Source organism: Acomys russatus, chromosome 18 (assembly GCF_903995435.1).
Source record: "Acomys russatus chromosome 18, mAcoRus1.1, whole genome shotgun sequence".
Classification (NCBI taxonomy): Eukaryota; Metazoa; Chordata; class Mammalia; order Rodentia; family Muridae; genus Acomys; species Acomys russatus.
Window position 1 is genome coordinate 6,461,772 of NC_067154.1, and position 24,330 is coordinate 6,486,101.

The following is a 24,330-nucleotide window of genomic DNA, read 5'->3' on the forward strand; positions in this document are numbered from 1 at the left end:
CGTCAGGGCAGTGCCTCTTTCAAGGACTTTCTCGTAGCCCATCCTCTGTTTCCAATTCGGCCAACTGCCTCCTCAGGACATTGACCTTGGCTTGTAACTCCTTGTTGTATTCAATGATGTTAACCATTTCCTCATATGCTTCATCCAGATACTTAGAGGATCTGCTCCAACGTAGGAAGATCCCTGCAGGACCGGGAATGAAAAACAGAAGGAGTAGGATGCTCAGAGGAGCAGTATTACGTCACTGGCATCTCCATGCACTGCTGTACACTTCCCCACAACTCCTTACATTTGTTTAGATTTTTCTTTTGCAGCACTGGAGCCTGAACCCAGGACCTTGCATGTGCCAGGCAAATGCTCTATTATGGAGCTACAGCCCTTCCTGATTTTGATAAACAGATCTCATTATGTGGCCCAAGCTAGCCTGGAACTTACGATCCTCCTGTGTCAGTCTCCAAGTCGCTGTTCATTCCTCCAAGGATGTAAACACACAGCAGTCGAGTTCCCTCCACCACTTATCTCAAAATTCCACCCAACTCCAGACTGAGTGTTTGACTCAAACAGCTGGCCTCTCATTTCAGTGACTAAGTATGGCAGTGGCTTTTAAGTAAACTGTCTCAGAAACAGTAAACATTTATATTACGCTTTATTTAGATATGTGTATGCATGTGTAGCTAGGTGTGTGTGTGTGTGTGTGTGTGTGTGTGTGTGTGTGTGTAAGTCAGAGGACAGGCTGCCAGAGCCAGTGGGTTCCTTACTTCCACCACATGAGTCCTGGGGACAGAATTCAGATTGCCACTGAGCTACTGCACCAGCCGCAAGATCTTTACAAAGGAAGCCTAGCAGCATTCTCTCATTCAGGAAATCACTTAGTCTGTGACCTGTGGCTGGCTACAACAATCCAGAGAGTAAGCAGAGAGCTTCTCTAGGCAGCCAAACTCCTTCACGGATTCAAGTCAGAGGGGTCTGCTCAGGGAACATAGACACTGATGGAGGCACTTAGCTTCCTCTCACTCTAAGGGGGGAGGCATCTAGCCTGAGGAGACAAGCCAAGAGGAACAAGAGGCAAACCAGACAGAGGATGCATCACGCTATGGGCAAGTCATTTCGATACATGAGCTATCCCGAGAGCACAACTCATCAGAAGGAGTTGTCAATGGACATGCGCAGTAACCTAGGTGAACTTACCAAAGAACAGCCATTCTGTAACTATGATGCTTAGTGCAAACATGCACAGAGACACACTGTCTTCAAACTGACTGACTAATAAATTGGATGGAACTTCTACTGTTGTCCCAGTGGAATGAACATCTAACATACTTTACATGTTATCTGTCCCTTTTTTATTGTTTGGTGTTTTGAGTCATATCCTGGAACTCACTTTGTAGAGTATGCTGGCCTCGAACTCACAGAGATCCACCTGCCTCTGCTTCCTGAGTCCTGGGATTAAAGATGTGCACCACTATGGCCCAACCTGGTCATTTTTAAAACACAAGCTCTGCTATTTAAGGAGATTAGAGTCAGTGGTGTGAAAAATTACATATGTAAGAATCTGCTTTAGAATGCACTTAGAAATGCATATGAACTGCTATTCTACATGAACCCTGGCATCTGCAGTTCCACTGATGGTATTTTGTACCGACTTACAGAACCCACTGGAATGACTGTATGACATCATTTAACATTCATTTAACTGTTACAATGCTTAATGAAACAGATAGAAACCTCCTCTGAGAAACTTATAATTTGTTCATGTCCCAGCCATCTACTAACTCCTATCAAAGTGCTCCTGCTAACCTCTGCATGTTAGTGAGCTGCCACGCCCACACTGAGAAAACACTAACACCCACACACCGATCTGTGGGTCTCCAGATGGTCATCTTCAAAAACCAACTACTGTGGCATGTGACCCGAGGCAAGCTCAGGGCACCGTCTGGAATGGGTAAATCCCTGCACACAGTGGGGGAATTACCTTCCCACAGCTGGAGACTCTGTGGAGCTACAGAGGGCCAGATGACCAGGTTGTTGGCTTCAAAGAGCGGATTGGTGAATTTACTCAGCTCACTGGGCCGATTGACCCATGACCACAACGACATTGTTTTCTGCTGTAGTTTCAACTTACATCTGCTCAAGAAAGAAAAATCACCATTAAAGTCATTAATGACTAACAACCACCCTTAAGTACTGCTCTTAACTTCTACTCCCTGTGTGACAGAAAGGGGCGAATAGATTGGTCAGGGGCAGCTGCTGTGAAACTCCTAAACCTTCTGTAACCCAGCAGTGAGGACCATGAAGCAGCACTGTCACTTGGGGTCTGGGGACAGTTCCCAGGTAAAACGGGAGCCAGAGACCTGTACTGAGGTGATACTTGTAATCAGGATCAGTTTTCAGGTTTTCAGTTTTGAGTATGCGTCTGCTGAAGTGGGGTATATATGTGCACATGGATGCAATTGCCCTCAGAGGGCACGGGATCCTCTGGAGTTGGAATTACAGGAGTTGTGAACCACCCAATGAGAGTGCTAAGAACACAATTTGGGTCTTCTGTAAGAGCTGTGTGAGCTCTTGACTGCTGAGCCATCTCCAGCCCCCAGGTCAGACCTTCTAGCTGTGTACCTGTGACACCACTTAATTTCTCTTGGTCTAATTCTCCTAAACCGCAGACATGGGTGGAGGGCATGCCTGGTCATACGATAAGTTGTCTCCCAAACATATGAAACTGTGATCATAATCAAGACATTAACAAGACAATGGCTGCCTAATCTACTCCAAGCTCTTAAGCAGTGCATCACTTCATTCTGATGCAGCAGCAGAGAGCGTAGGGTCCCCTCACCTAGCACACGCTTGGCTCGCAGACATCTGTACTTTGTGCACTTAGTTTGCACTTAACTGCAGAGTCTGCCTTCTTATAAAGAGCATCCACACACACACACCCCAGCCCAGCCTCTTTAGGAAGTGATCTGAGGTGAGCTTGCCCACCTTTCACTCTCATTGTTGCCCAGGAATGTTCCAAATTGTGAGGCATAAGCATGCTCAAAGAGCATGCTGAGGAAGTGCGCGTTAAACTCAAAGGAACAAGGGAACTGCCGCAGGATCTGCCACACACAGTCCAGGAAGAGAAGGAACACGGGTGCTTCCCACTTCTGCTTGCTGTTGCAATAGGCTGACTGTGCACAGCGCTGTTGGAATGGGTGACCAGCCTAAGGGAAAAGACAGAAATGTGAAAGTCCCGCCCAACCACATTATGGCACACCCAAGAACAGCAGTTCACACAGTCACAGTGGCGCTCCTAGTCACCAGACCATCGTAAAACCGAGGTAGCTCCTGGCTAGGTGAGTTTTCGGTTTAAAACAACTTCTGTGACAAGGAAAAATTACAAGTCCTTAGAGAAGCTGTGTAGTGAGGATATGAACATGGGGACTGCAAATGTCCTTCAGACATCAAATGCATGGCAGATTTATAAAACCTTGACTTGATTTCAAGCACAGTTTAAGGCTTGTCTGTTAATCGTCATTACACAGCATTATACTGACAGTACACGGTGGTGTTGTGTCCTAGGGAGAAATACGTGAACAGGATAAGAGTCTCTAACTGCAAAGACAGGACAGGAAGGGAGTGAATCAATTCATGTGCAAAATGAGGCTTAGGTCTCAAACGCATCACCAAAGCGATGGCATTAGGCCGGGCGTGATGGCGCATGCCTTTAATCCCAGCACTCGGGAGGCAGAGGCAGGAGGATTGCTGTGAGTTCGAGGCCAGCCTGGTCTACAAAGCAAGTCCAGGACAGTCAAGGCTACACAGAGAAACCCTGTCTTGAAAAACAAAACAAACAAAAACAAAGCGATGGCATTTAACTGCATCTTAAAGGAAGGGTGAAGCTGGAGCAGATGGACAAAAGGCAGAACGTGCTGAGGTCCTCTCTCGTAGTCACAGTCCCACCCTCGCTCATCCCTGGCCTATCAGTATCAAGACTCAACTGCCCAGAAGCCTTCTGTGTCTATTTCTCTTGTTGGTAACAAAGAACAAACTGAAAATCCCTTGTCTAATGGGACCAGAAATGCTCTGGGCTCCAGGGTTTTTCATATTTTGAAAAATGTGCACACACACACACATGAGCTATTTTGGGGACAGAACCTAAGTCTCCTATATAGCATGCATCCTGTCTATATAGCCTGAGGGTGGTTCTGTGTGACCTTCTTCTCCACCTGCACTTGCACTGCAGTAACCACGGGAGGTCAGAGGTCAGCAGTTTGGAGCATTTGGGATTTTCACATTAGAAATGCTCAACCTGCTCAGCTATGAAAGTGAATGAAGTACTTAGTGAAGCATATACGTAAAGAGAGATGCTGGGATGGGCCTTCAGCTCCATGGTGGACTGCCTGCCTACACGCACACAGGCCCAGTACAACACACATGGGAGACTGAGAAACTGGAACTGGTAATGATCCTAGACACTTATTTGGGTGAAGGTAGATTAACTGACTCACAGAAAATTAAATCATACAACTTAAAAATTTTAAATAGTCGAAATTTCATTCACAACTGGGATTTCACTCTCAATGGCTGGAGGCCCCCTCTCACGCAGCAGCTCGCTCACCTGCAGCCACTCTCGCTCTATCAGGGCCTCAAAGCCTCGGATGGTCCTGCTTCTTGGTTCTAGGATGATCTGGGCCAGAGAAGTCACCTGCAGGGTAGAGTCAGTTCCTTCCGTGCCGTGAATCAGTACTGACGCTCCTTCCCTGAGAGGGAAGCCCACAGCACAAATGAGAACTCCTTAACAGTGAACATTCCATGACAGGAGTGTTGCAGTCTCACGCCCTGGCTGTCTGTAGGCTATGGAGTCTAAATGAGCACTGGGCAGATGGGAAGTCCGCTTGGGGACAACACGAGACGACAGTAAGTCACACACTTCACACAGTAAGACTCTTTTTAAGTCAACAAATCTCACAGCACCTTTCAGCTGACCATCTGACCCTTGACACAGTGTCGCTGTCACGGCAGGTACTTGCCTTCACTGCATCAGTGGCTGAGTAAAATCTTTCCCATCTATTACTTTTCCAAAGCCGAGAGTGGTGGTGCACGCCTTTAATCCCAGCACTTGGGAGGCAGAGGCAGGTGGATCTCTGTGAGTTTGAGGTCAGCCTGGTCTACAAAGGGATCCAGGACAGCCAAGGCTACACACATAGAAACTGACATATCTTGGGGAAAAAAAAAAATATTTCCAGCTTTGAGCTCAGCCTTTCCCCTATCAGCCTTCACCAACTGTAGTGGACCCAAGAGACAAGTCCTAAGCCATACTGTGAAGCCAAAAGAAGTGGGAAAAAGCAAAAACATGCAACTATCATCCCATAAAGCCTGGCAAGGACACTTCTGACCATGAGAGTTACAGGTGCTTGGGACCCCATAATCCTAAAGCGATACTAAACTGGACTACACATTCTTCCTCCTTCCACCCTTTTTATTGAACCCACCATAAAGACAATTTTGGAAAAACTCATGTTTAGAATCTACTCTCAATTATTTCCCATGCATATACATAGTATATAGTAATAATGAAAGGCAATCTCCCACTGTTTTCATTTTTATTGTACACATTAACAATGTTTTACGCCATGCTTAGAATTACTATAGTAATGGCTATATAATATTCCATTAAGTGATGAAATTATAATCTACTTAGTCCTATACATTTTGTGATACTATGATTGATGTATGTGTCTGTGGGAATATACAACCAACACGCTCCACCAATGGCAGGCTGTGGTGGCTTGAATGGGCATGGCCCCACATACTCACGGGTTTGAATGCTTGGTCACAGGGAGTGGCACTACTGAGATCTATGGCCTTGTTGGAGGGAGTGGGGCACAGGGGGCAGGTTTAAATTCTAAGAAGCTCGAGCCTGGCCAGAGTGTCTCAGTCTCTCTTCCTGCTGCCCGTGGACCAAAATGGACCACTCTCAGTTCTTCCTGCACCATGTCTGCCTGCACCCGCCATGATGACAAAGGACTAAACCCCTGAACTGCAAGCCAGCCCCAATTAAATATTTTCCCTCATGTGAATTGAGGTGGTCATGGTGTCTCTTCATGGCAATAGAAACCTAGGTTACATAACCCCATTCTTGGAACAAAATCTAGTGATTATGCCAAAGAGTGTCAATAGGTGCTTTATGGCTTTCATATATATTGAGTGTTTACTTCTTAACCCTGAGTGCTGTTTATTCTACTTAGTTTAAAGTTGATTTCTTCATTTTGAGCAGTTAATTATAAAGCCAAATTATAATGGAGGTATAAATCTCAACAAATCAGAAGAGGGAACCCAGACATAGTAAAAATGCAGCCCCTTGGAGAGTTGATGGTGGCTGCTCCTGGGGTTCCCTCCTGTTACTACTGCTGAAAAGGTAAAGATGGAGGTGCAGGCTGGGGGCGTGGCTCAGCTGCAAGTGTTTGCTAGCACGCAGGAGGCCCTGATTCTATCCTCCCTGCCACCTAAACTAGGTGTAGTGGTGTATTCTTGCAGTCACAGTACTTGGTAGGTTGAAGCAAAGCTACAAAGGAAGTTCTAGGCTAGCCTGGCCTACATGAGACGCCGAAGAAAAAAGCCACTGGACTCCTGACATAGGGAGTCATTCGGTAGACTGGCTAAAAGAAACAAAAACGGCAGGTCAGCAGCTCGCCCTTCTGAGCTGTTGACTTCTTATCACAGAACCTTTGTCTTTAATTCCCCCACTTAATCTAATCTAACCCTAAAACAGAGCAGCAGTAGCTGCCGTCTCAGAGCCCAGGGTCTCTGCCTGTCTACTGACTTATCACAAGATCTTAAGCGACGGGCTCCAGCTCCTCTTGAGCCTGGAGGGGAGGGTAAGGGGGGGGGGACACAGAAAATGAATCTCCCTACTTTGCAAGCAACAAACAAGTTATAACATCTCCAAGTGTCACCAGGGAGATGGTGACAATGCTTATGCATACCTATGGCGGCACCCCCTTCTTAAAAAGCTCTATACTTCTGCAACAATGTATACAATCCTCCTGCCTCTGCTCATTTTTCTGCCTGGAGTCTCAAGGGTCAGGAGCCTTTAACCGAGGGAATACTGAAATTACTTGGCAAGCTGCTCAACCGCCAGGAGGACTTCCCAGCTGAGAACCCAGGCCAAGTGCTTTAGAACGAGAAACCCAGCACAGGAGAGGACAGCGATAGCACGGGGCAGTATTATTCTATGGATTCTGTGGAGCAAAACTTCCTTTCATTCTTTCTCATGTAAGTTCATAATTTAAGGATTTCACACAAAACGTAGACCTATGGTACTTAAAACCTGCGTCATCAGAGGCATGTATGTACACACTAATCACATCTACTCGGCAGTCACGGTCTGTTCAGCATCACCCCACACAGGCTCCTTCACAGGGCATCTGATAAAAGCTACCTGGAAGCTATGGAGTGGGATAGACTTTCATTTGCTCTGTGCACACATGGCTGGATAACAACGATGTCTGGTCATCCAGGGAGGCCAAACACATGCTACCTGTCAATGCACTGCGCCGCCAGGCAGGCGGTGGTCAGAATCTCCTTGATGTGTGTCAGCCAGTTGGAGGCCTCCAGCTTGCCCAGCCATCGGTCCATGTTGTGGGTTTGCTCATTACATGCTTCCACGAGTTTGATTAAGCTCTCCTGAAGAACGTGGTATCTTTAAAACAAGAAAGAGAACGTTCCAGAAAGAAAGGCAGATAGATGAGACAGAATGACCAAGCAAGCCCAGATCCATCGCCCGAGCATCCAGTGGCGAAGCAGTTCAGAAAACTTACTCTGCTATGAAGCAAATTGAGGATTAAGGATCGAAAAACTTCTAGCACCAATGCAAAGATGCTTCAGTGTCTCATGGCAAACTGTTCCTGTGACTGCCTGGCCCCAACACTGGGGGTAACTTACACCCCGACCCTATGGCACTGAATGATCTAGATTATACATCCAGGTCTCTGCAGTTAGATGCAAGACCAGCAGAAATCTATTCATCTTAGCTCTAGCCCCCCAAGCCAGAACTTGTAAAGTCCTCCTTTAAGGAGGAGGAAGCAGGTGGAGGGAACACAAGGAAGAAACAGGTGGATACAAGAGAGACTAAACCTCTAAGCCTTCTAATGCAGAAAGATGTAATTATATGTAGCAAATCTGTTCTGCCAGTCTGGCAACAGTTGACACACTGTAAGAGCTCAGGGCTGAATTTAAAAAGATTGCTATCTAGTAAGGCTCATCTGTGCTTATTCAACATGAGATTTTTGCTTATTTTACAAAATTCAATGAAGGCTGGGGTGGAGCTCATTTGCTTAATATACCCAAGCCTTGTGTTCAGTTGCTACACCCACACACCCAAAAAAGTGAGTTGACTAAAACTGAAAACTCTTTAGCTAAACTAAATTAAAAAAGGAGAGCAAATTCAAGTAAATCTAATGAGAAATGCAAGGGGAGATACTGCAGGTGATACCGCAGGAGTAGGAGGGACCATAGGGCATGCATGTGGCATGACCACTGTTTAATTCAGGCACGCTGGAGACAAAGGCAGGTGGATTTCTGTGAGTTTGAGGCTAGTCTGGTTTATATAGTGAGTTCCCAGCCAGTCAGGGCTATACTGTAAGAATTTGTCTCAATAGGAAAAAGAAAAGAGAAAAGAAAGGATTGTAGATGTCTATGAACAATATGCAACAGCAAACCGAATACCCTAAAAAGTGAGTGCAGTCCTGGCAAAACAGAACTGGGAATCAGGAAGAAACAAAAAATGTGAACAGTTCAATGAGTTAACGAAAACAAAACAAAAACCTGAATCAGTAACAAAAAGCAAAAAAAATCTGCCATCAAATCTGCCAGGTCCTGAAGGCTTCACAAGGGGGTGTGCGTGCGTGCGTGCGTGCGTGCGTGCGTGCGTGCGTGCATGCGCGCGTGCGTGCGTGCGTGCGTGCATGCGCGTGTGCGTGCGTGCATGCGTATTCATGAGTATGCATTGGCATGTGTATACAAGTATATGAATGGAGGCCAGAGGTTGATGGTAGGTGTCTCTTCTGTTGTTCTCCACCACAGATTCTGAGACACTGAACCTGGAGCTTGCTGATTCAGCTAGACTGGTTGGCCAATGAGTTTCTGGCATCCTCCTGTCTCTGAGATTACAGGTATATACCACCACATCTGGCCTTTTATGTGGGTGCTGGGGAAGTGAGCACCTTAACTGATGGAGCGGTCTCCCCAGTCCCTGTCAGGTATACTTCTACATCCTAGCAGTGAACTATGTAAAAAGAAACAGGAAAGCTCATTCACAGGGCAACAAAAAAAAATAAAATACTCGGGAGTGAATTTACTCAAGACCGTAAAAGATCTGTACACTTAAAGTTATAAAATGCTCAAGAAATCAACGTAGAACAAATCACTGGAAAAACAGTGCCATCCTACCCAAGTCAACCTACAGGACTCTATACAACCCCTTACAAAATTCTAATAGCACTCTGCCGGAAACAGAAGGAAAGACAATGCTAAAACTTGCCTGGGCCTGGACAGCACACTCGCCATGCCAAGAATGGAGGTGGCCCAGTCACCTTCTCCTAGGAAAGGACTTATCACACTGACAGCTCAATCTATGGATCTCTGGCTTTTGTCTCATGACTTTCCGAAAGTCCTAACACTGACACAGCCATGGCAGAAGGAATTAGGAACCTTCTTTCCTTTCTCTTCTGGCTTAAAACCCACCCTTCTTCACCAGTATCTGGCCCCTGCTTTATTCTTTTAGGATGTTGCAAGCCATGGACCCAAGAGAACACAGTGGCAGCAGCTGCAAGACCACTTGGAAACTGCTGACAGAGAAGACACATGTATTCTTGCAACAGACAGGTGGGTGAGACGATGGATACGTTGCTTCATCATGTTGCAATCCACAGCTGAATCCAAACTGCACATCACACACAGCAGTATGAAGTAAAGTCTGCAGAAAATAGCCACACCCATGTTAAGGACTGCAAGGCTGGCTGAGCTGCAGAGTCAACAAATTATGTGTGATTGTCTCTTGTCCCTTTAGTAGCCACCCACTGCCCATCTCTGTCTGGCCTAACCTTTTCTCCACCAGTGAAACTTAGGAAGGTATTAACTTGGCAAACCTCTAGCATGGAAGCTAAGAATGCTTTCAGACAACATCTGAGGCCTGTTAGCAGAGAGCTCCCCCATTTGCTGTAACCCACCTATCACATGTTCCCACCAATGTACCTGGAAAATGCCTTACTTTCTGTCTTTCTTCCTATGACTATGAAAAATTCATGAAGCCACTTCCACATTGGAACATGTTATTTGTGGCAACTCGAATGTGTGTTTCTGGGCCAGAGTCACTGATTTGGCTCAAGAGTGAACTCACTCTCACTCCCTTTGAGATAAGAGTTGTTTGCACTGACAAACATACATTTCTGTCCACTAAACCTTAGTAAAGCAGATGGGGCAGAGGATGCCACAGGAAGCTGTCCAGCCTATTGCAGACCCTCGATTATGTGGAGTAGCTGTGATTTCTGAACAGCCACAAGACCACCTCGCCAATCAGCCTCTAGGGAGTGCCCAGGACCTTTACCCTTTACCTCTCAATGGACTTGTGAATCCGCCTCCACTGGGGATAATGAGCTTCCTGTTCAAAGCCGCCTCCTTTGGCTCGGGCTTGCTGGGCCACATTTAGTGATCTGGTGTCGATGAGGTAGCCACGCTTTCCCGCCCTGAGGGTGGCATTTATCAGCTTCTCATCCTCCTTGCACCTTCTCCCATTTGTGCCAGTCAGAGGCTGGCCGCTTCGCATAATCACCTGGAAGCAGAGAGAGTTCAACAGCAGTTAGCTGACATTTCTGACAAGGAGCTGGGTCAGGATTCTCTCAAAAACAATCTGTGGCACTCTGCCATGGACTCTGATGAGCAAGCATTCCATACACAAAACCCTGCATATATTAACAGTTAATAACCGTAAAAACAAAGATAACTCTTGCACATTGGTACAATCACTGTCCCGCTAGCTCAAACACAGTGAACTCATTTATCGCCTTGTTAAGGATCAAGCACTGACAACCGGGCATGGTGGCACACGCCTTTAATCCCAGCTCTCGGGAGGCAGAGGTAGGTGGATCGCTGTGAGTTTGAGGCCAGCCTGGTCTACAAAGTGAGTCGAGGACAGCCAAGACTACACAGAAAAACCCTGTCCTGGGAAAAAAAAAAAAAAAAAAGGATCAAGCACTATTCATCGAGTGCATGAACTGATGTGCAGTAGATCAGGCCCCATAATGAAGATAATGGCCTAAGAGCCACTAAACTGAGCTTTGTGGCAGAGTAAAATAACCCATACCAAAACTGCAGACCTCTGCAGACCCAACAGTGGCTCCAAAGAGCCTCCCCTTTAGAAAAAGAAGCATCCATCTGTCTATAGTAGCAACAGAGGAAGCAGGTAGAGCCTTTCTGTCTGATGTTCACTCTGCCCATGCAGCCTTCAGTAAGACACTGGGTCTGACACCCAGCAGAGGCTGTGACCTCGGAGGCTCCATCAATAGAATAAACTAACCTGCTGAGTGCATGTATCTTCCTCCACACCGCAACCAACTACTCACTCCCCCTGCCCAAAGCTCACACCTCTGCCTTCCAGTTCTTAGTCTCATGGTCCCACACTTAGACATAGGATAAAATCTGTATGTTTTTTCCCTCTTTATATCTCTATGACTTTATCTGACAGACTAACATTACTGAATCTTGGAGGAAAGAGTAAACTTCTACTTTATATACATGAGATTGGCAGGCTTTGGCAAGAATTACAAAGAGAAACACAAAATAAAGCATATACTCCTTGTGCTGGTGGGTCAATAGCCTTGTTGGAGGTTGGTCTGATGTATTTTGATGCTGATTACTGTTTGCTGTCTCTGTGACCCAACCCACTTAAGAGCCTAACCTATTTGACCAATAAAAGGCCATCACCCTGGGCAAGGCAAATGGGATAGGCTGGCTAAGGTTCCTGGGCTGGGGGAGACAGAGAATCTTGGGAGAAAAGAGACCTGAGGAGAGGAGAGGAGAAGAAGGTTACCTCATCATGGGTTAGGTGGAGGAGAAGCACATGGCCCGCATAGAGGGAGATTCTGCCCAGATGAAGAACATTCGCAAGTATATGGGATTGTGGATAGGAGGTAGCTTGACAGAAATTATTAGAATGAGATGGCATGGGACTGGGACATGTATCCCATACCTGCCCCACTATGGGAAGTAGTTTAGAGGATTAATATCTGCCCTGCTCCAGGTTAACTAAGGTTGTTTTAAAATATAACACATGTCTGTGTCTTGATTGATTGCTAGTGGGTTAGAAAACACTGCTGTAGTAACAATTATAGGCCTGATAATAAACATTATTAGGCCATACTGGTAATTTAAGAGCAGCATAGCTCAAGCCCAAAACAGAGGAGCCAGTAGGATGGGAGACTGAAACTCTGTAAGCCAGAAGACATCCTTCCTCCATTTAAGCTGTTTCTCTACAACAACTGCCCATCTCTGTATCTGACCCAATATCCTGGTGACTACAAGGAAAGCCTTGTAGAATGCACCACTAGGCGTGGTCAATCTCTGATCGCTGTAAGCCCTAAAGCTAAAGCTGTGAAGACCTTCATGGGGACATGTCCCTTGGCCTAGTGTCCAGATATAACTGAGTATATACCATTTGAGTCTTTCTGCTTCTGGGTTAACTCACTCATTATGATCATTTCTAGTTCAATCCATTTATCCACAAATTTCGGAAATTCCTTGTTTTTAATAGCTGAGTAGCATTCCACAGTGTAAATGTACCACAGTTTCTTTATCCATTCTTCTACTGAGGGACACTTAGGCTGTTTCCATGATCTGGCTATTATGAATAAGGCTGCTATGAACATGGTTGAGCAAAGTTTCTTGTTGTGTGCTGGAGCATCTTCTGGGTATATTCCAAGGAGTGGAATAGGTTGGACAGAGGGGAGGACATCCTACTGGGACTCTAGATGAGAGAAGCATGGGAGAATGGGGAAATAGAAGGATCCAGAGGGTCCTAGAAACCTACAAGAAAAACGTTATGACAGGCAGATCTGAGCCCAGGGGTCCTGCTCAAACTATGGCATCAGCCAAGGACATTACGTGCAGTAAACTCCGAACCCCTACCCAGATCTAGCCAATGGACAGGACATTCTCCACAGTTGTTTGGAGAGTGGGGACTGACTTTCACACAAACTCTGGTGCTCCATATTTGACCATGTCCCCTGGATGGGGAGACCTGGTGGCACTCAGAGGAAGGATAGCAGGCTACCAAGAAGAGACTTGATACCCTATGAGCATATACAGGGGGAGGAGGTCCCCCTCAGTCACAGTCATACGGGAAGGGAGTGAGGGGAAATGGGAGGGAGGGAGGAATGGGAGAATACAAGGGATGGGGTAACAATTTAGATATAATATGAGTAAATTAATAAAATATATTTTTTAAAAAAGCTAAAGCTGTGACATCTGAAACCTACAGAAGAGCTTTCTCTGCTTTGCTGCACCCACCTAACAAGGCTCTCACCAGTGTATCACTTGTACTTTTCTTTTATTTGGGACTCATATAAGATCTGCCAAAACATGTCACCCAGGGCAGGCAACTACTGTCTGGCTCAGGATAAACAGCAATTATTTTATACTGATGCTTCCAGGGGTCACAAAACTACATTTAGTGCCAGTTGTTAAAACACTCTGTAATAAACACCAAAGAGCGATATCAGTGCTAGCAGGAGAGATGGCCTGCTGACAAAAGAGCAAAAATCTAAAACTCCGTCACATTGATCCCCTCTCTCATAGTCCCAGGGGAAAGAGCAATGAAAGATAGCTGTGACTGCCTAATTTAAAATAGGCTACAGAATGAGAAGGAAATGTTACTGAAAAGCAAGAGGAAAGAGTGCCAGACATGGTGGCACATTCCTTCAATCCCAGCACTCAGGGGGCAGAGGCAGGAGGATCTCTGTTAAGTTGAGGCCAGCCTGGTCTACAGAGGGAGTTCCAGACCAGGCAGGGCTACACAGAGAAACTCTGTGAAAGAAAGGAAGAAAGAAAGAAAGAAAGAAAGAAAGAGAGAAAGAGAGAGAGAGAGAAAGGGAAGGGGAGGAAAGGACAAAGTAATTTAGAAAGCTTACACGCAGCAAGCTCTGGATTGCTGCATCCCCTGTGAGGAACTGAGAAAGCCCTGAGTGAAGTATGTTGTTACTGTGAGCAGGCCATGTGTTAAAGACCAGTGCCACAAACCCACGGGAAACTGACAAAGCCCTGCCCCCAGGTCAGGTCAGAGAAATGGCACAACCTTCCTCTAGTCCAACTGTAGATCTTGACAGTGTATGCAAAACTAGCAAGCACAGAGACTGCTAGCTTACAAAGACCTCTTATCTAGACTAGCTAACCCCTCCCCTAAACTGTACATAATAAACATGCTGAGATTTCGGGTTACAGCAAAGTTGGTACCATTACATCAGAGCCTATCTGATCCCAGATCCATCCATCCATCCATCCATCCATCCATCCATCCATCCATCCATCTTTCTTTTCTTTTGAGAAAAGGTTTATCTATGTAGCCTTGGCTGTCCTGGACTCACTTTGTAGACCAGGCTGGCCTTGAACTCACAGAGGTCTGCCTGCCTCTGCCTCCCAGAGTACTGTGATTACAGGCATGCAGCACTGTGCCCAGCAGATTTTTCTATAGCATCCATTCTTTATTCATTGCCTGGCTGCCCCGTCAGAGCACAGGGACTGAAGACACCACTGGTCTCAGCAATACCTAATTCCCTGATTCCCTAAACTATGAGTAAATGGCACGTGCCATTCTCTCTTTTGTGAATCAGTGTCTGTTCAACTCGCCTTTCACACGGAAATCTGGTGAGAATAATTACAATAAACATCTAAGCAGGGCTCTGCGAAGAGAAATGTCACTCTTCTGTCTTAAAAACATTGCAGCAAGCATAAAATAAGCACAGTTTCCTTCACACTGTGCTCTGAACATAAACTCAACCTTTCTAAAGCTGAGCAGTACTGGAAGATCTCATAGAGTCTCCTCAGGAAAGCATCCCACTCCTGGCGCCCTGCAGTTTCCATGAGCGATGTACTAGTGAAAACTATCCGGCCCATGTCTTCAGCCCAAGCCATACAGAAGAGGGAACATTCCTAAGCAAAGGATCCCACCAACCCCAGACCACACTGTCAGCAGGGCAGCGGCCCCTCAGACTCACCATGCCATTCTTTTTATGGTAATAGCTCAGCACTGGGAAGCGGCCCCCGTGTCGGAAGGCTGCCACCTTCCGAAGGGCATCATCGTCGATGGACTTGGGCACAATGACGGTTGGTGGGTAGGAAGGACAGATGGCAAATTCCTTATTGATATAGCTTAGTCTCCATTCACTGGTCTGAAAAACACACAGCACTTCAAAGCCAAGCATGCAACTCAGTGTCATAAAGCCTGTAAGGTTGAAAGGCTTTGGAGATGATTTCCAGGGAAGCCATTCAGCAGGAAATTTGGAAATCTAGCCCACCTCAAGTCCTCTAGAGGAAAAAAAAACTCCACTCTTCAGGCCAGCCCCACCAGCTTCTTGCATGGATGGTGTCACTGACCCTAGATGGTTCTTCCCCATGCCAGGCCAAAACTATTGTATTTGGAGCTCCTTTATCAGGTTAACCACAATTCAGACAGCATAGCTTAAACCCTCCATTTGCAAGACAGCCTAGCAAAGATTTAAAGACAGTCCTTTCCCCTTAGTGAATATACCAAGTCTTTCCGCGGTTATAGGGGCCAACATCAGCCCAGCCATCTCTTTCTGGGTACTGCTTGGATAATAGTCATCTTAACACAGTTACCAACAGACTGCCATCCCAGAATGCTCTACTGAAGTAGAGACATTACATATAGCAAATCCTTTGCTCCTTCTGCTGTTTAGGAAGGAAGAACACAGTGAGATCGGCTCATCTTTAAGACAACATGGACACACTCCTGGAAAGCCCTTAGGTGTCATGAGATCATTTCTAAGTCCTGGAAGCACACGACAGGAAACCATCAAATAGCAAAACTGAAAACTACATGTAAAATGTAAAAAACAAAATAACATGTGCAAATTTTAATGTACTTAGAAATCCAAGTTGGCCCAACATATCAACCCTGACTTACATTAATAGAAAATTAAATTAAAATGTGAAACTTAACAGAAACTTTTTATTTTAAGATCAAACTTATAGGAATTTTAATTACTTTCTTCAATTTTCTAACTTTTTACAGAAGTTTTATTTATTTTGCTTACTTGGTTAATTTGTGTGCAAGCAAGTGTATGTGCCCACATATGTGCCTGTACAGCGTGTGTGCAGGTGTCTGTGGAGGCTGGACGAGGCCATAGGATTTCCTGGAGCTGGAGTTACTGGTGATTGCAAGCTGCCCCATGTGGACGCTAGAACCCAACTCAGGCCCTCTGGAAAAGCAGCAAGTGCTCTTAACCATGGAGCCATCTCTCCAGCCCCCATTGATGATTTTATTGTTGTTTCACTTTATGGTCACTTTCTCTTACTTCCTTGAGCAGCTTTAACTACTACTTTAACACCCTTCAAACATCTGGGCCAATTTTGGGTGAGTGCTTATTAATTCTTTCTTGGGAGAATGGGTGACATTTATGACTCAATTTTGGTTGCACCATAGACCCTGTGGATGCAGATATGCTTGGTGCAGGAGGTAACTTTTGTTTTTAGACCTTGGCTAGCTTTGCGGTGCATGGTGGCTCAGCTCCACGTTTGCTCTGTTGTCAGCCCGCATGCCAGTCAGCCAGAGACTTGGGTTGCACACAACTTAAAGGTTTTCCTTCTCGGGACTACTCCTTCCCAGGGTTCCTCACTGCTCTCCTGCATCACTGATGATCTTAGGCCCTGCGCCTGCCTCTGGCTTTTCCCCTAGAGGAACACGGGCTCCTCTCAGAGTACAAGCTGTTCTGTACTATCAATGCCACAGTCATACCAACCTCTAAGCAAAGCCACCAAGTGAGACTAATGAGGTCTCTTTATACCTATTTTAAATATTGTTCTTTTAATATCACATTGCATGAGGTATAGGGGGAATAACTGATAAGCAGAAGTGGCAAATACTATGATTAGAATGTGGTTGGCAAACAAAAAAAGATTAAAGCAAGCAAGGAAGCAAGCAAACAAACCAACCCAGCCTTCCAATGACTACAGATCAAGACACATGCCTGTCCTTTACAAAGGTTTTTTAATGATAGACACAAGATCCTGGTCCTTTGTCCCATTCTACAAATGCATACATTCTTACATTCTTTGATTTACTTACTGAATCCTTACCTACCACTTGCTGGTCATGTGCCAGGAACAAACACCTCATGATTCCTGACATTGCAAAGCACACATTCCTGTTGCTTGCTTCCCAGCCCAGGAGGGCAGTAAGCATCAGACTGCTGCTTCCTCACACTTCCAAGGATGCTTTGTATAAACTGCTCTTCCCACTTCTCAGTAGATTCAGACCCTGGCTCCCTTCTCATTTTAGACACTTCCTCCAGGAGTCTTTGGCTCCCCCTAGCCCCATGCTTTTCATAACATACAGTATGATTCCTGTTAACATATCATCTTTCATCTAGATCTCTCAAACAAGCTCTAGGAAAAACTATATTTTCACCATAGTCAATGGTATTTACCGTATAAAACTCCCTTCTTTCTTCCACTGACATCATGTGTGTCTTCGTTCTTCAAACTCCATGGCACCCTAATCTCTACTTCTTGATTTCCAAGTGACAATTTATAGAGGTATGATAAGGAAAGAAGTCAAATAGCCAAGAAAGAAAACCTGGTTCTAGCAAGCTGGCCTTGGAGACCAGTCCAGGTTAACCCACGAGCAGCACATGAGCCAGGTGGTTCCCAGAGCCATCTTAGGTATACTGTGGGTTCACTATCCGTTTGAAAGAGTGGCTCAAAACTCATTACATATTAAGTTGTTACTCAAGAGACACCTACTAATTAATGTATGGTCTGCCAGGGAGCTTTAAGCAAAACAATGTTTTGTTTTTAAAGATTTATTTATTTATTCATTCATTTCACAGTATTCTGCCTGTATGCCTGCCTGCAGGCCAGAAGGAGCCACCAGATCTCATTATAGATGGTTATGAGCCACCAGTTGGTTGCTGAGAATTAAACTCAGGACTTTTGGAAGAACAGCCAGTGCTCTTAACCTCGGAGCCATCTTTCCAGCCCCTTATTTTTTAAAACAACATTTATAAATGTAATTTTCAAAAAATTTAAAATACCAGGACTATGTTAATCTATTAGAAGGAGAAGCACTGCCAGCTGCTGCAACTATGCCAACACAGGGACCAACCCGGAATGAAAGAGGCTGAATCAACAGCCAGTTAGTCCAGGGCACAGTCTAAAGTTAGGCATGAGCCACCCCCACCCCCACCTCACTAGTCTTCAAAGGGAAAGGAGTGCTTTCACAGGTAAAGTAAGGTGTTGCATTAGTTCTTATCACCCACAATGTCAACGCAGACTCACAGCAGAAGAGTAGAGCTCAAATTCTTGCTCAGGAAGGAAGGAATGCCAGCCATCTTCCATCACCTCAAACATGGGTCGGTAGAAGAAAGGGTACATCAGGGTGACCGAGTCCAGAGTGGACAAAGCCTAGAGGACAGAAAGATAATGACTCTACAACTGAAAGCATTCTAACAAAGCAGCAGTCAGCATACAGGACCTGGCGAAGATAGAACCCAGTGCAGGTGTTCAGTGTCACATCTCTACATGGAGCTATAGTCAGACTGCAGCCAGCACCACACTTCAGCATCTAACAAAACACCAGACAGACAGACACAAGAAATGGGACAGTCTGTGCCCAGCGAAGTAATGCTTCCTGACACGATTTAACAAAGCTCGATAAAAACGTCCAAGAATGTCTGGGCATTGGGGAACAAAGAGGTCTGGGTCAGTTAGTAAAGGCTCAGCTACAAATCCAGTAATTAACTAAACATTGGGAGTCATTCAAAAAAAATCTATGCCTGCTTGTCACTATAAAAAGGCATGCTCAACTCTGGCCAGCTGCCAAGTATCAGAAGCCTCAAGCTCCAAAGCCCAGTTACACAGTGGTTGTCACATAGCCTCCCTATGCCATGTTGAATGGAGGACACTTTTCAGGCTCATTGGGAGTCTTCATGGAGAGATGTCATCCAACAGGCCAACCTCAGCACATAGTACATAATAACCTGGGTTCTTACAAGACATACGCATATAAAAGTTGCACCCATGCTCACTTCCTCCTTCCTAAAGGGACCTGCCAATTGGCTAGGCACTGTCCTATCTCTATGCTACACTAGTGAGCCTGGGGTATTCCTTTCTCCTAACAGTGGAACATATCTTAACTTGCTTTCCCATTCACGCTGTGGAATACAGCCAAGTCAAGACTGTGCATCCAAATGACAAGTACATATGGCAGACTATTCAACTCACTCTCATTTCTTCAGATTCAGTAAAGGCAGAGGTGTGTGTGTGTGTGTGTGTGTGTGTGTGTGTGTGTGTGTGTGTGATTCCCTTAATAACACGTCATCTCATCCTCTACTTCCTGTTTAAAACCAAACAAAATTCTAATCATAGATTTAAGGCTTTCTCTCTTTTTAATAGCTAAACTCACTTTTTTTTACATAAATTCCAAAACATCTGTTATACAGAAAGAAAAAAAAAATCAGCTTGACTCTATGATTACTTAGAAATTACTTTAAATGCAAGAATCAGTTGATATGATATGATTTAGTGGAAGTGATTTAAAATAAGGCAATTTAAAATTGGGGAGCATATCAAAATAGTCAAAAGAAGAAAAAGGAGTGGGAAGCTTTCAATTGAGACCTTAACCTAGCCAAGCAAAGTTTCTACGTGGCCAAAACCAATGTTCAAAACTTTTATATACACATCGTAAGTGAACTGGTGAAAACAAATACATACTTTCAGACACACTAAAGTCACAGATGACAATTGTTGGTGATAGTCACTTGCTTTACTCTTACATATACTTCTGACACACAGCTGAATAGTAAGCTGAGAACTCATTAAGACAGTGAAGTTTATGTGATGCAGCCATTTCTACCACAAAGTCTCAGCGTGAAAGTCTTCTCACGGAGGGCCCTCGAATGGCAGCTACCATTGACCAAGTATTATACTAAGCATTCTACATATACTCACGAATGTAACTTTACAGCACCCCTAAAAGGCAATCTGCGAGAGGTGAGGAACTTCACCGGCGGGCTGCACACTAACAGAGCTATACTGCCTCAACCATCACAGAATTAAGAGTACTACTGTTCAGGGCTCGAGGGTTGTATCTATTCCAACAATACACTAGACCCAGGGAGACCACGCCCACTCACTGTTACATGTCATCAATCCAACTAACTGCATTTGATTCATTGGCTTCAAACACCACATACGATGTTCTGAGAAAGCCACTCAAACAGAACCACAGTTCACAAACTGCCTTCATTGTGGACTGTCTCAACATTTGTACAGGACACATGGATCCCGGATTTTCTTCTAAATAAGAATTCATTCAGACTCAAGTGAAACAGCATCTATTATTTGACCAATATGAACGTAAGGAAATTCTACCAAGAAATTGAAATGAAATCCTATGAACTTCTGTGCAATTGATGGAATTAAGAATTTCATGTAAAGTAACACTAAAAGGGCACAAGGACAAGAAGCGCCATTATTCTCACGTGACAAGGGCTGTACACAGTAAGAATATAACCTTTCTCATCAGACTTTTTTTTTTTTTTTTAAGACAGGGTTTCTCTATGTTAGCCTTGGCTGTCCTTTGTAAACCAGGCTGGCTTCAAACTCACGAAAGATGTGCCTGCCTCTGCCTCCCGAGCACTGGGATTAAACCCGTGCACCACCACACCTGGCTGAAAATACTTACCTCAATGGAGCTCGCTATATTTAAACATTCCTCCATTCCAGGAATATCCAACTGAATAATTCGGAAATCTTTACACTTTATGATGATGGTACCCAGAGAGCCCACAAATCTGTAAGAAATTGCAAATCATGTGAATGCTAAGAAAACAAGTGAGGACAACATGTTAGAGCCAGAACACAGAAAGCCTTTATCACACACGCATGAGAGACCACTGAATACATGTATGCACTAAAGATGAGCCCGCTGCCGGTGTGGATGATCTGCCCCACTTCACCCAAACTGCTGGTAACACTACCACTTCGGATTGTCTTAAGGCACAATCTCTAAAGAAATCTTAACACCCAAAGTATGCGGTGAAGCAATAGAAAGTATTTTGTCACTCACACATACTTCCTAGTGAAGTGGATAATTAAGTTGCTTTCTCCTGGCTAGAGTGCACAGGGCTCGCAGGGATACTGAGAAGGCAGAGAATCTAAGCACAGATGAAGGTATACACAGCTGGTTGACTCTGTGATACTCTCTTGCACAGATAGTGTAGAGTGGGAGGCAGGAGAGGTGGCTCAGCAGTGACGAACACTCTCCGTTCTTCCACAAGCTCCAAGCTCTGTCCCTAGAACTCACATGGACTGACTCACAACTGCCTGACACTCCAGCTCCATGAGATTCAACACCTTCGTCTGTCCTAGGGCATCTGCACTCATGTGTACATACATACATACACACACACACACACACACACACATAAAAATAAAATATTACAAATGATGAAGTGGGAAAAGAAAAAGACAAATTCATTTATACTCTCCTCAGGGGCCAGCGCTTTTCTTCTCCTCACAAGCAAAACTGAACAATGTTGAGGACGGATGATGCCCCTCAGTGGGAAGTAAACAGCCCAGAGAATAAACAAGACGAAACATGACAAACTCAACTTGGTCTTCCCTGCATGAGCCAGGGAGGTATCAAACTTGTCATCCACCTGCCTCAGCCTTCCCACCACTGTACTGAATTTAAACCTTGCAGGGGGAGGGGGGTTCCTTGTGCAGCCTTGGCTGTTCTGAACTCACTCTGTAGACCAACTGTGATTCCAGCACTTACTTGGGAGGCTGAGGCTGGAGACTCGGGAGTTCAAGACTGGCCTGTGCTGCCAAGGGTGAGCATGTCCATTTTCGGGGAAGGGAAGGGGAGGGGTGTCTTTCAATTGTATTCAATCACAATTTCGTGAAGTGAGATTGACAACCACTAATGCGTCGAGAAACGGCAAGAACATTCAAGGAATGTGATGGAAGAAAAAAAAAATCTAAACACCGAAAAAACTCCCAAATGGTGTTAAAACGACCACTGCAACCCTGAGACCTCAGCCCAGGAATAACAAAAGCCAGGTAGCCAGTGCAGACGGCTTTCAGATCTAGGCCACAGAAGGTCCATTTGGCTGTCTGGGCGAGGATGCAAAACAAAACAAAAAACCAAACACCTGGAAGCGTCGGTTCCAGTTCCCCCACGGACCTGGGTGTGGTGGGCGCTCACCGTTTGTCAATGGCGTCGATATTTGAATGGAGGAGCCAGAGCTCCTCCGTGTTGTCCTGCCGGGAGGAGAGAATCAGGTGGTGGCCCGTCAGACACAAGGTCCCTTCCACGGCGGGGTAGAAAGGCCGGTGCAGCACCACATTATCCACCCGCGGGGTCTTAATCAGCTCCGCGAACTCCATGTTCCCGGCGCGGCCACAGCCTAGGGGATGGTGTCGACTCCCGCAGGTGCGAGGCGGTTAATCCGCAGACCCAGGACACCGGCTGGGCGGGCCCGGGAGGTCGAGCCCCGCCCCGACTGGGCGGGTGTGTCAAGGCCTGCGGGCACCGCCCTGGCCACTACCCGGAGTCTCTTCCGCACCGCTGGTCGCAGAGAAGGCTTTACCGCAGGCCCTGCAGTCTTCGCTGCCAAGGGCCACTGACGGGCAGGCTACGGAAGAGGAGGACCCGGCGTCGGGGCCGCATCTGAGCGGGAGCCAGAGCCTGAGCCGCTAGGGACTTCTGGCGGAAGTAGCTACTGGCTGCCGCACCCGGCAGTAACTCCGGGCAGAAATAGAGGGAACTCTAGACTCGGAAGACATAGGGGAAGGACCGGAAGTTGGTCCGTTGTTAGATCCGGTGGAACACAGTCAGAAACAATGACTTTATGTTCCTACAAAAGAAAAAAAGGAAAAACAACAACAACAACAAACAAACCAAAAACAAAAAAAACTCTTTCACCTTTTACCCGCACTGTCCTTGCCCTTCGAATACGTCTTATCTGAGAAGGTGGGACGCGAAGAAGTTGCTGACCTGCCACCCTCCGCTTGAGTGGTGTCCTTTAAGGGCTCTTCTGGGCATTTGCAGTAACTGGTGCCTAGTCTCATGGATCGGTTACTTAGGGATGCCTAGTAGTGATTGTGATCCAGAAGAAGCCTCTGGTTTTCTGGAAGGGTCACGGGGGCTATGCCTCAGATTCTTTGAGAGTGCCATGACTTTAAACAAGAAAAGCATATAAACACCTAAAAGGGGAATGGAAAAGGAAACTGATTAATCCTCGAGCTGTGAAAGAACTCTAGTGACTTTGGAGACTGCTCAGTTAATCTGAAGCAAAGCCTGGACGTCTGAAATCCAAAACCTCATCACCTCATAGCCTCCCGGCTAAGCACAGTCTAGAAGCTGCACAGAGTTTTGCTCATGTAATTTCTCCCTTCTTGCTTCCTATATCTCCTCTTTAAACTGACATTTTATCCCAGAATAAGAATTACATTTGGGGCCTGGCCTGATTTTACTTTTTTTAGCGTTGGAAATTCTCACCTTGCAATGTCTTAAGACCAGTAAATTGGTTTAGAGTATGCAAAATGAACCTGACCAGATTGCACAGCACTTGGCCCTGTTTTTGGTCTTATCTTCCCTAAAACGATCCCTTCTTAAATTACTCCTGAGATTCCAATTTATTTGCAAAAAAAAAAAAAAAAAACAAACAAACCAACCAGGAATGGATACTAAGTGAAAATGAGGGAAAGTATCATGAAGCTGTTTTTCAAACTGAATTTTTTCATTTTTCTTCCTTACGTGGCTCATTATAATAACTACCAATTGTGGGTTGGAAAAGTACTTCCAATCTGAAAAACAATAGAAAGCGTTACAGAGAAAACATGAAAGTAGAGCCTTGAAGGGTGCGTGAAGCTCTCTGAATGGACGATGTCCATGGAAGAATTTAGCGTCCAATTTAGTATATGTTAGAAGATAGAAAATCTCCAGGGATTCTATGAACCTTCTGGTTTTCTTGAAAATCAATTGTGAAAATATTGTATCATTAAGTTTAAAAAACATTTCATGTTCTATGAAACCATAACTTGGTGTTTCATTGTTGT

At 45.4% G+C, this 24,330-nt stretch overlaps 1 protein-coding gene across 1 annotated transcript; it reads right to left on the reverse strand.

The window, feature by feature from the left end:
• On the reverse strand, nucleotides 1-23,044 carry Mtmr9 (myotubularin related protein 9). The gene is made up of 10 exons (XM_051160675.1): nucleotides 22,475-23,044; nucleotides 20,951-21,059; nucleotides 18,544-18,669; nucleotides 15,243-15,416; nucleotides 10,590-10,807; nucleotides 7,517-7,678; nucleotides 4,595-4,736; nucleotides 2,977-3,197; nucleotides 1,973-2,124; nucleotides 1-183 (listed from the first exon to the last, which is right to left on the reverse strand). Exons 1-10 carry the CDS (start codon nucleotides 22,654-22,656, stop codon nucleotides 20-22), a joined length of 1,650 nt encoding a protein of 549 aa, XP_051016632.1. The 5' UTR covers nucleotides 22,657-23,044; the 3' UTR covers nucleotides 1-19.
• Between the last annotated feature and the right edge of the window lie 1,286 nt (nucleotides 23,045-24,330).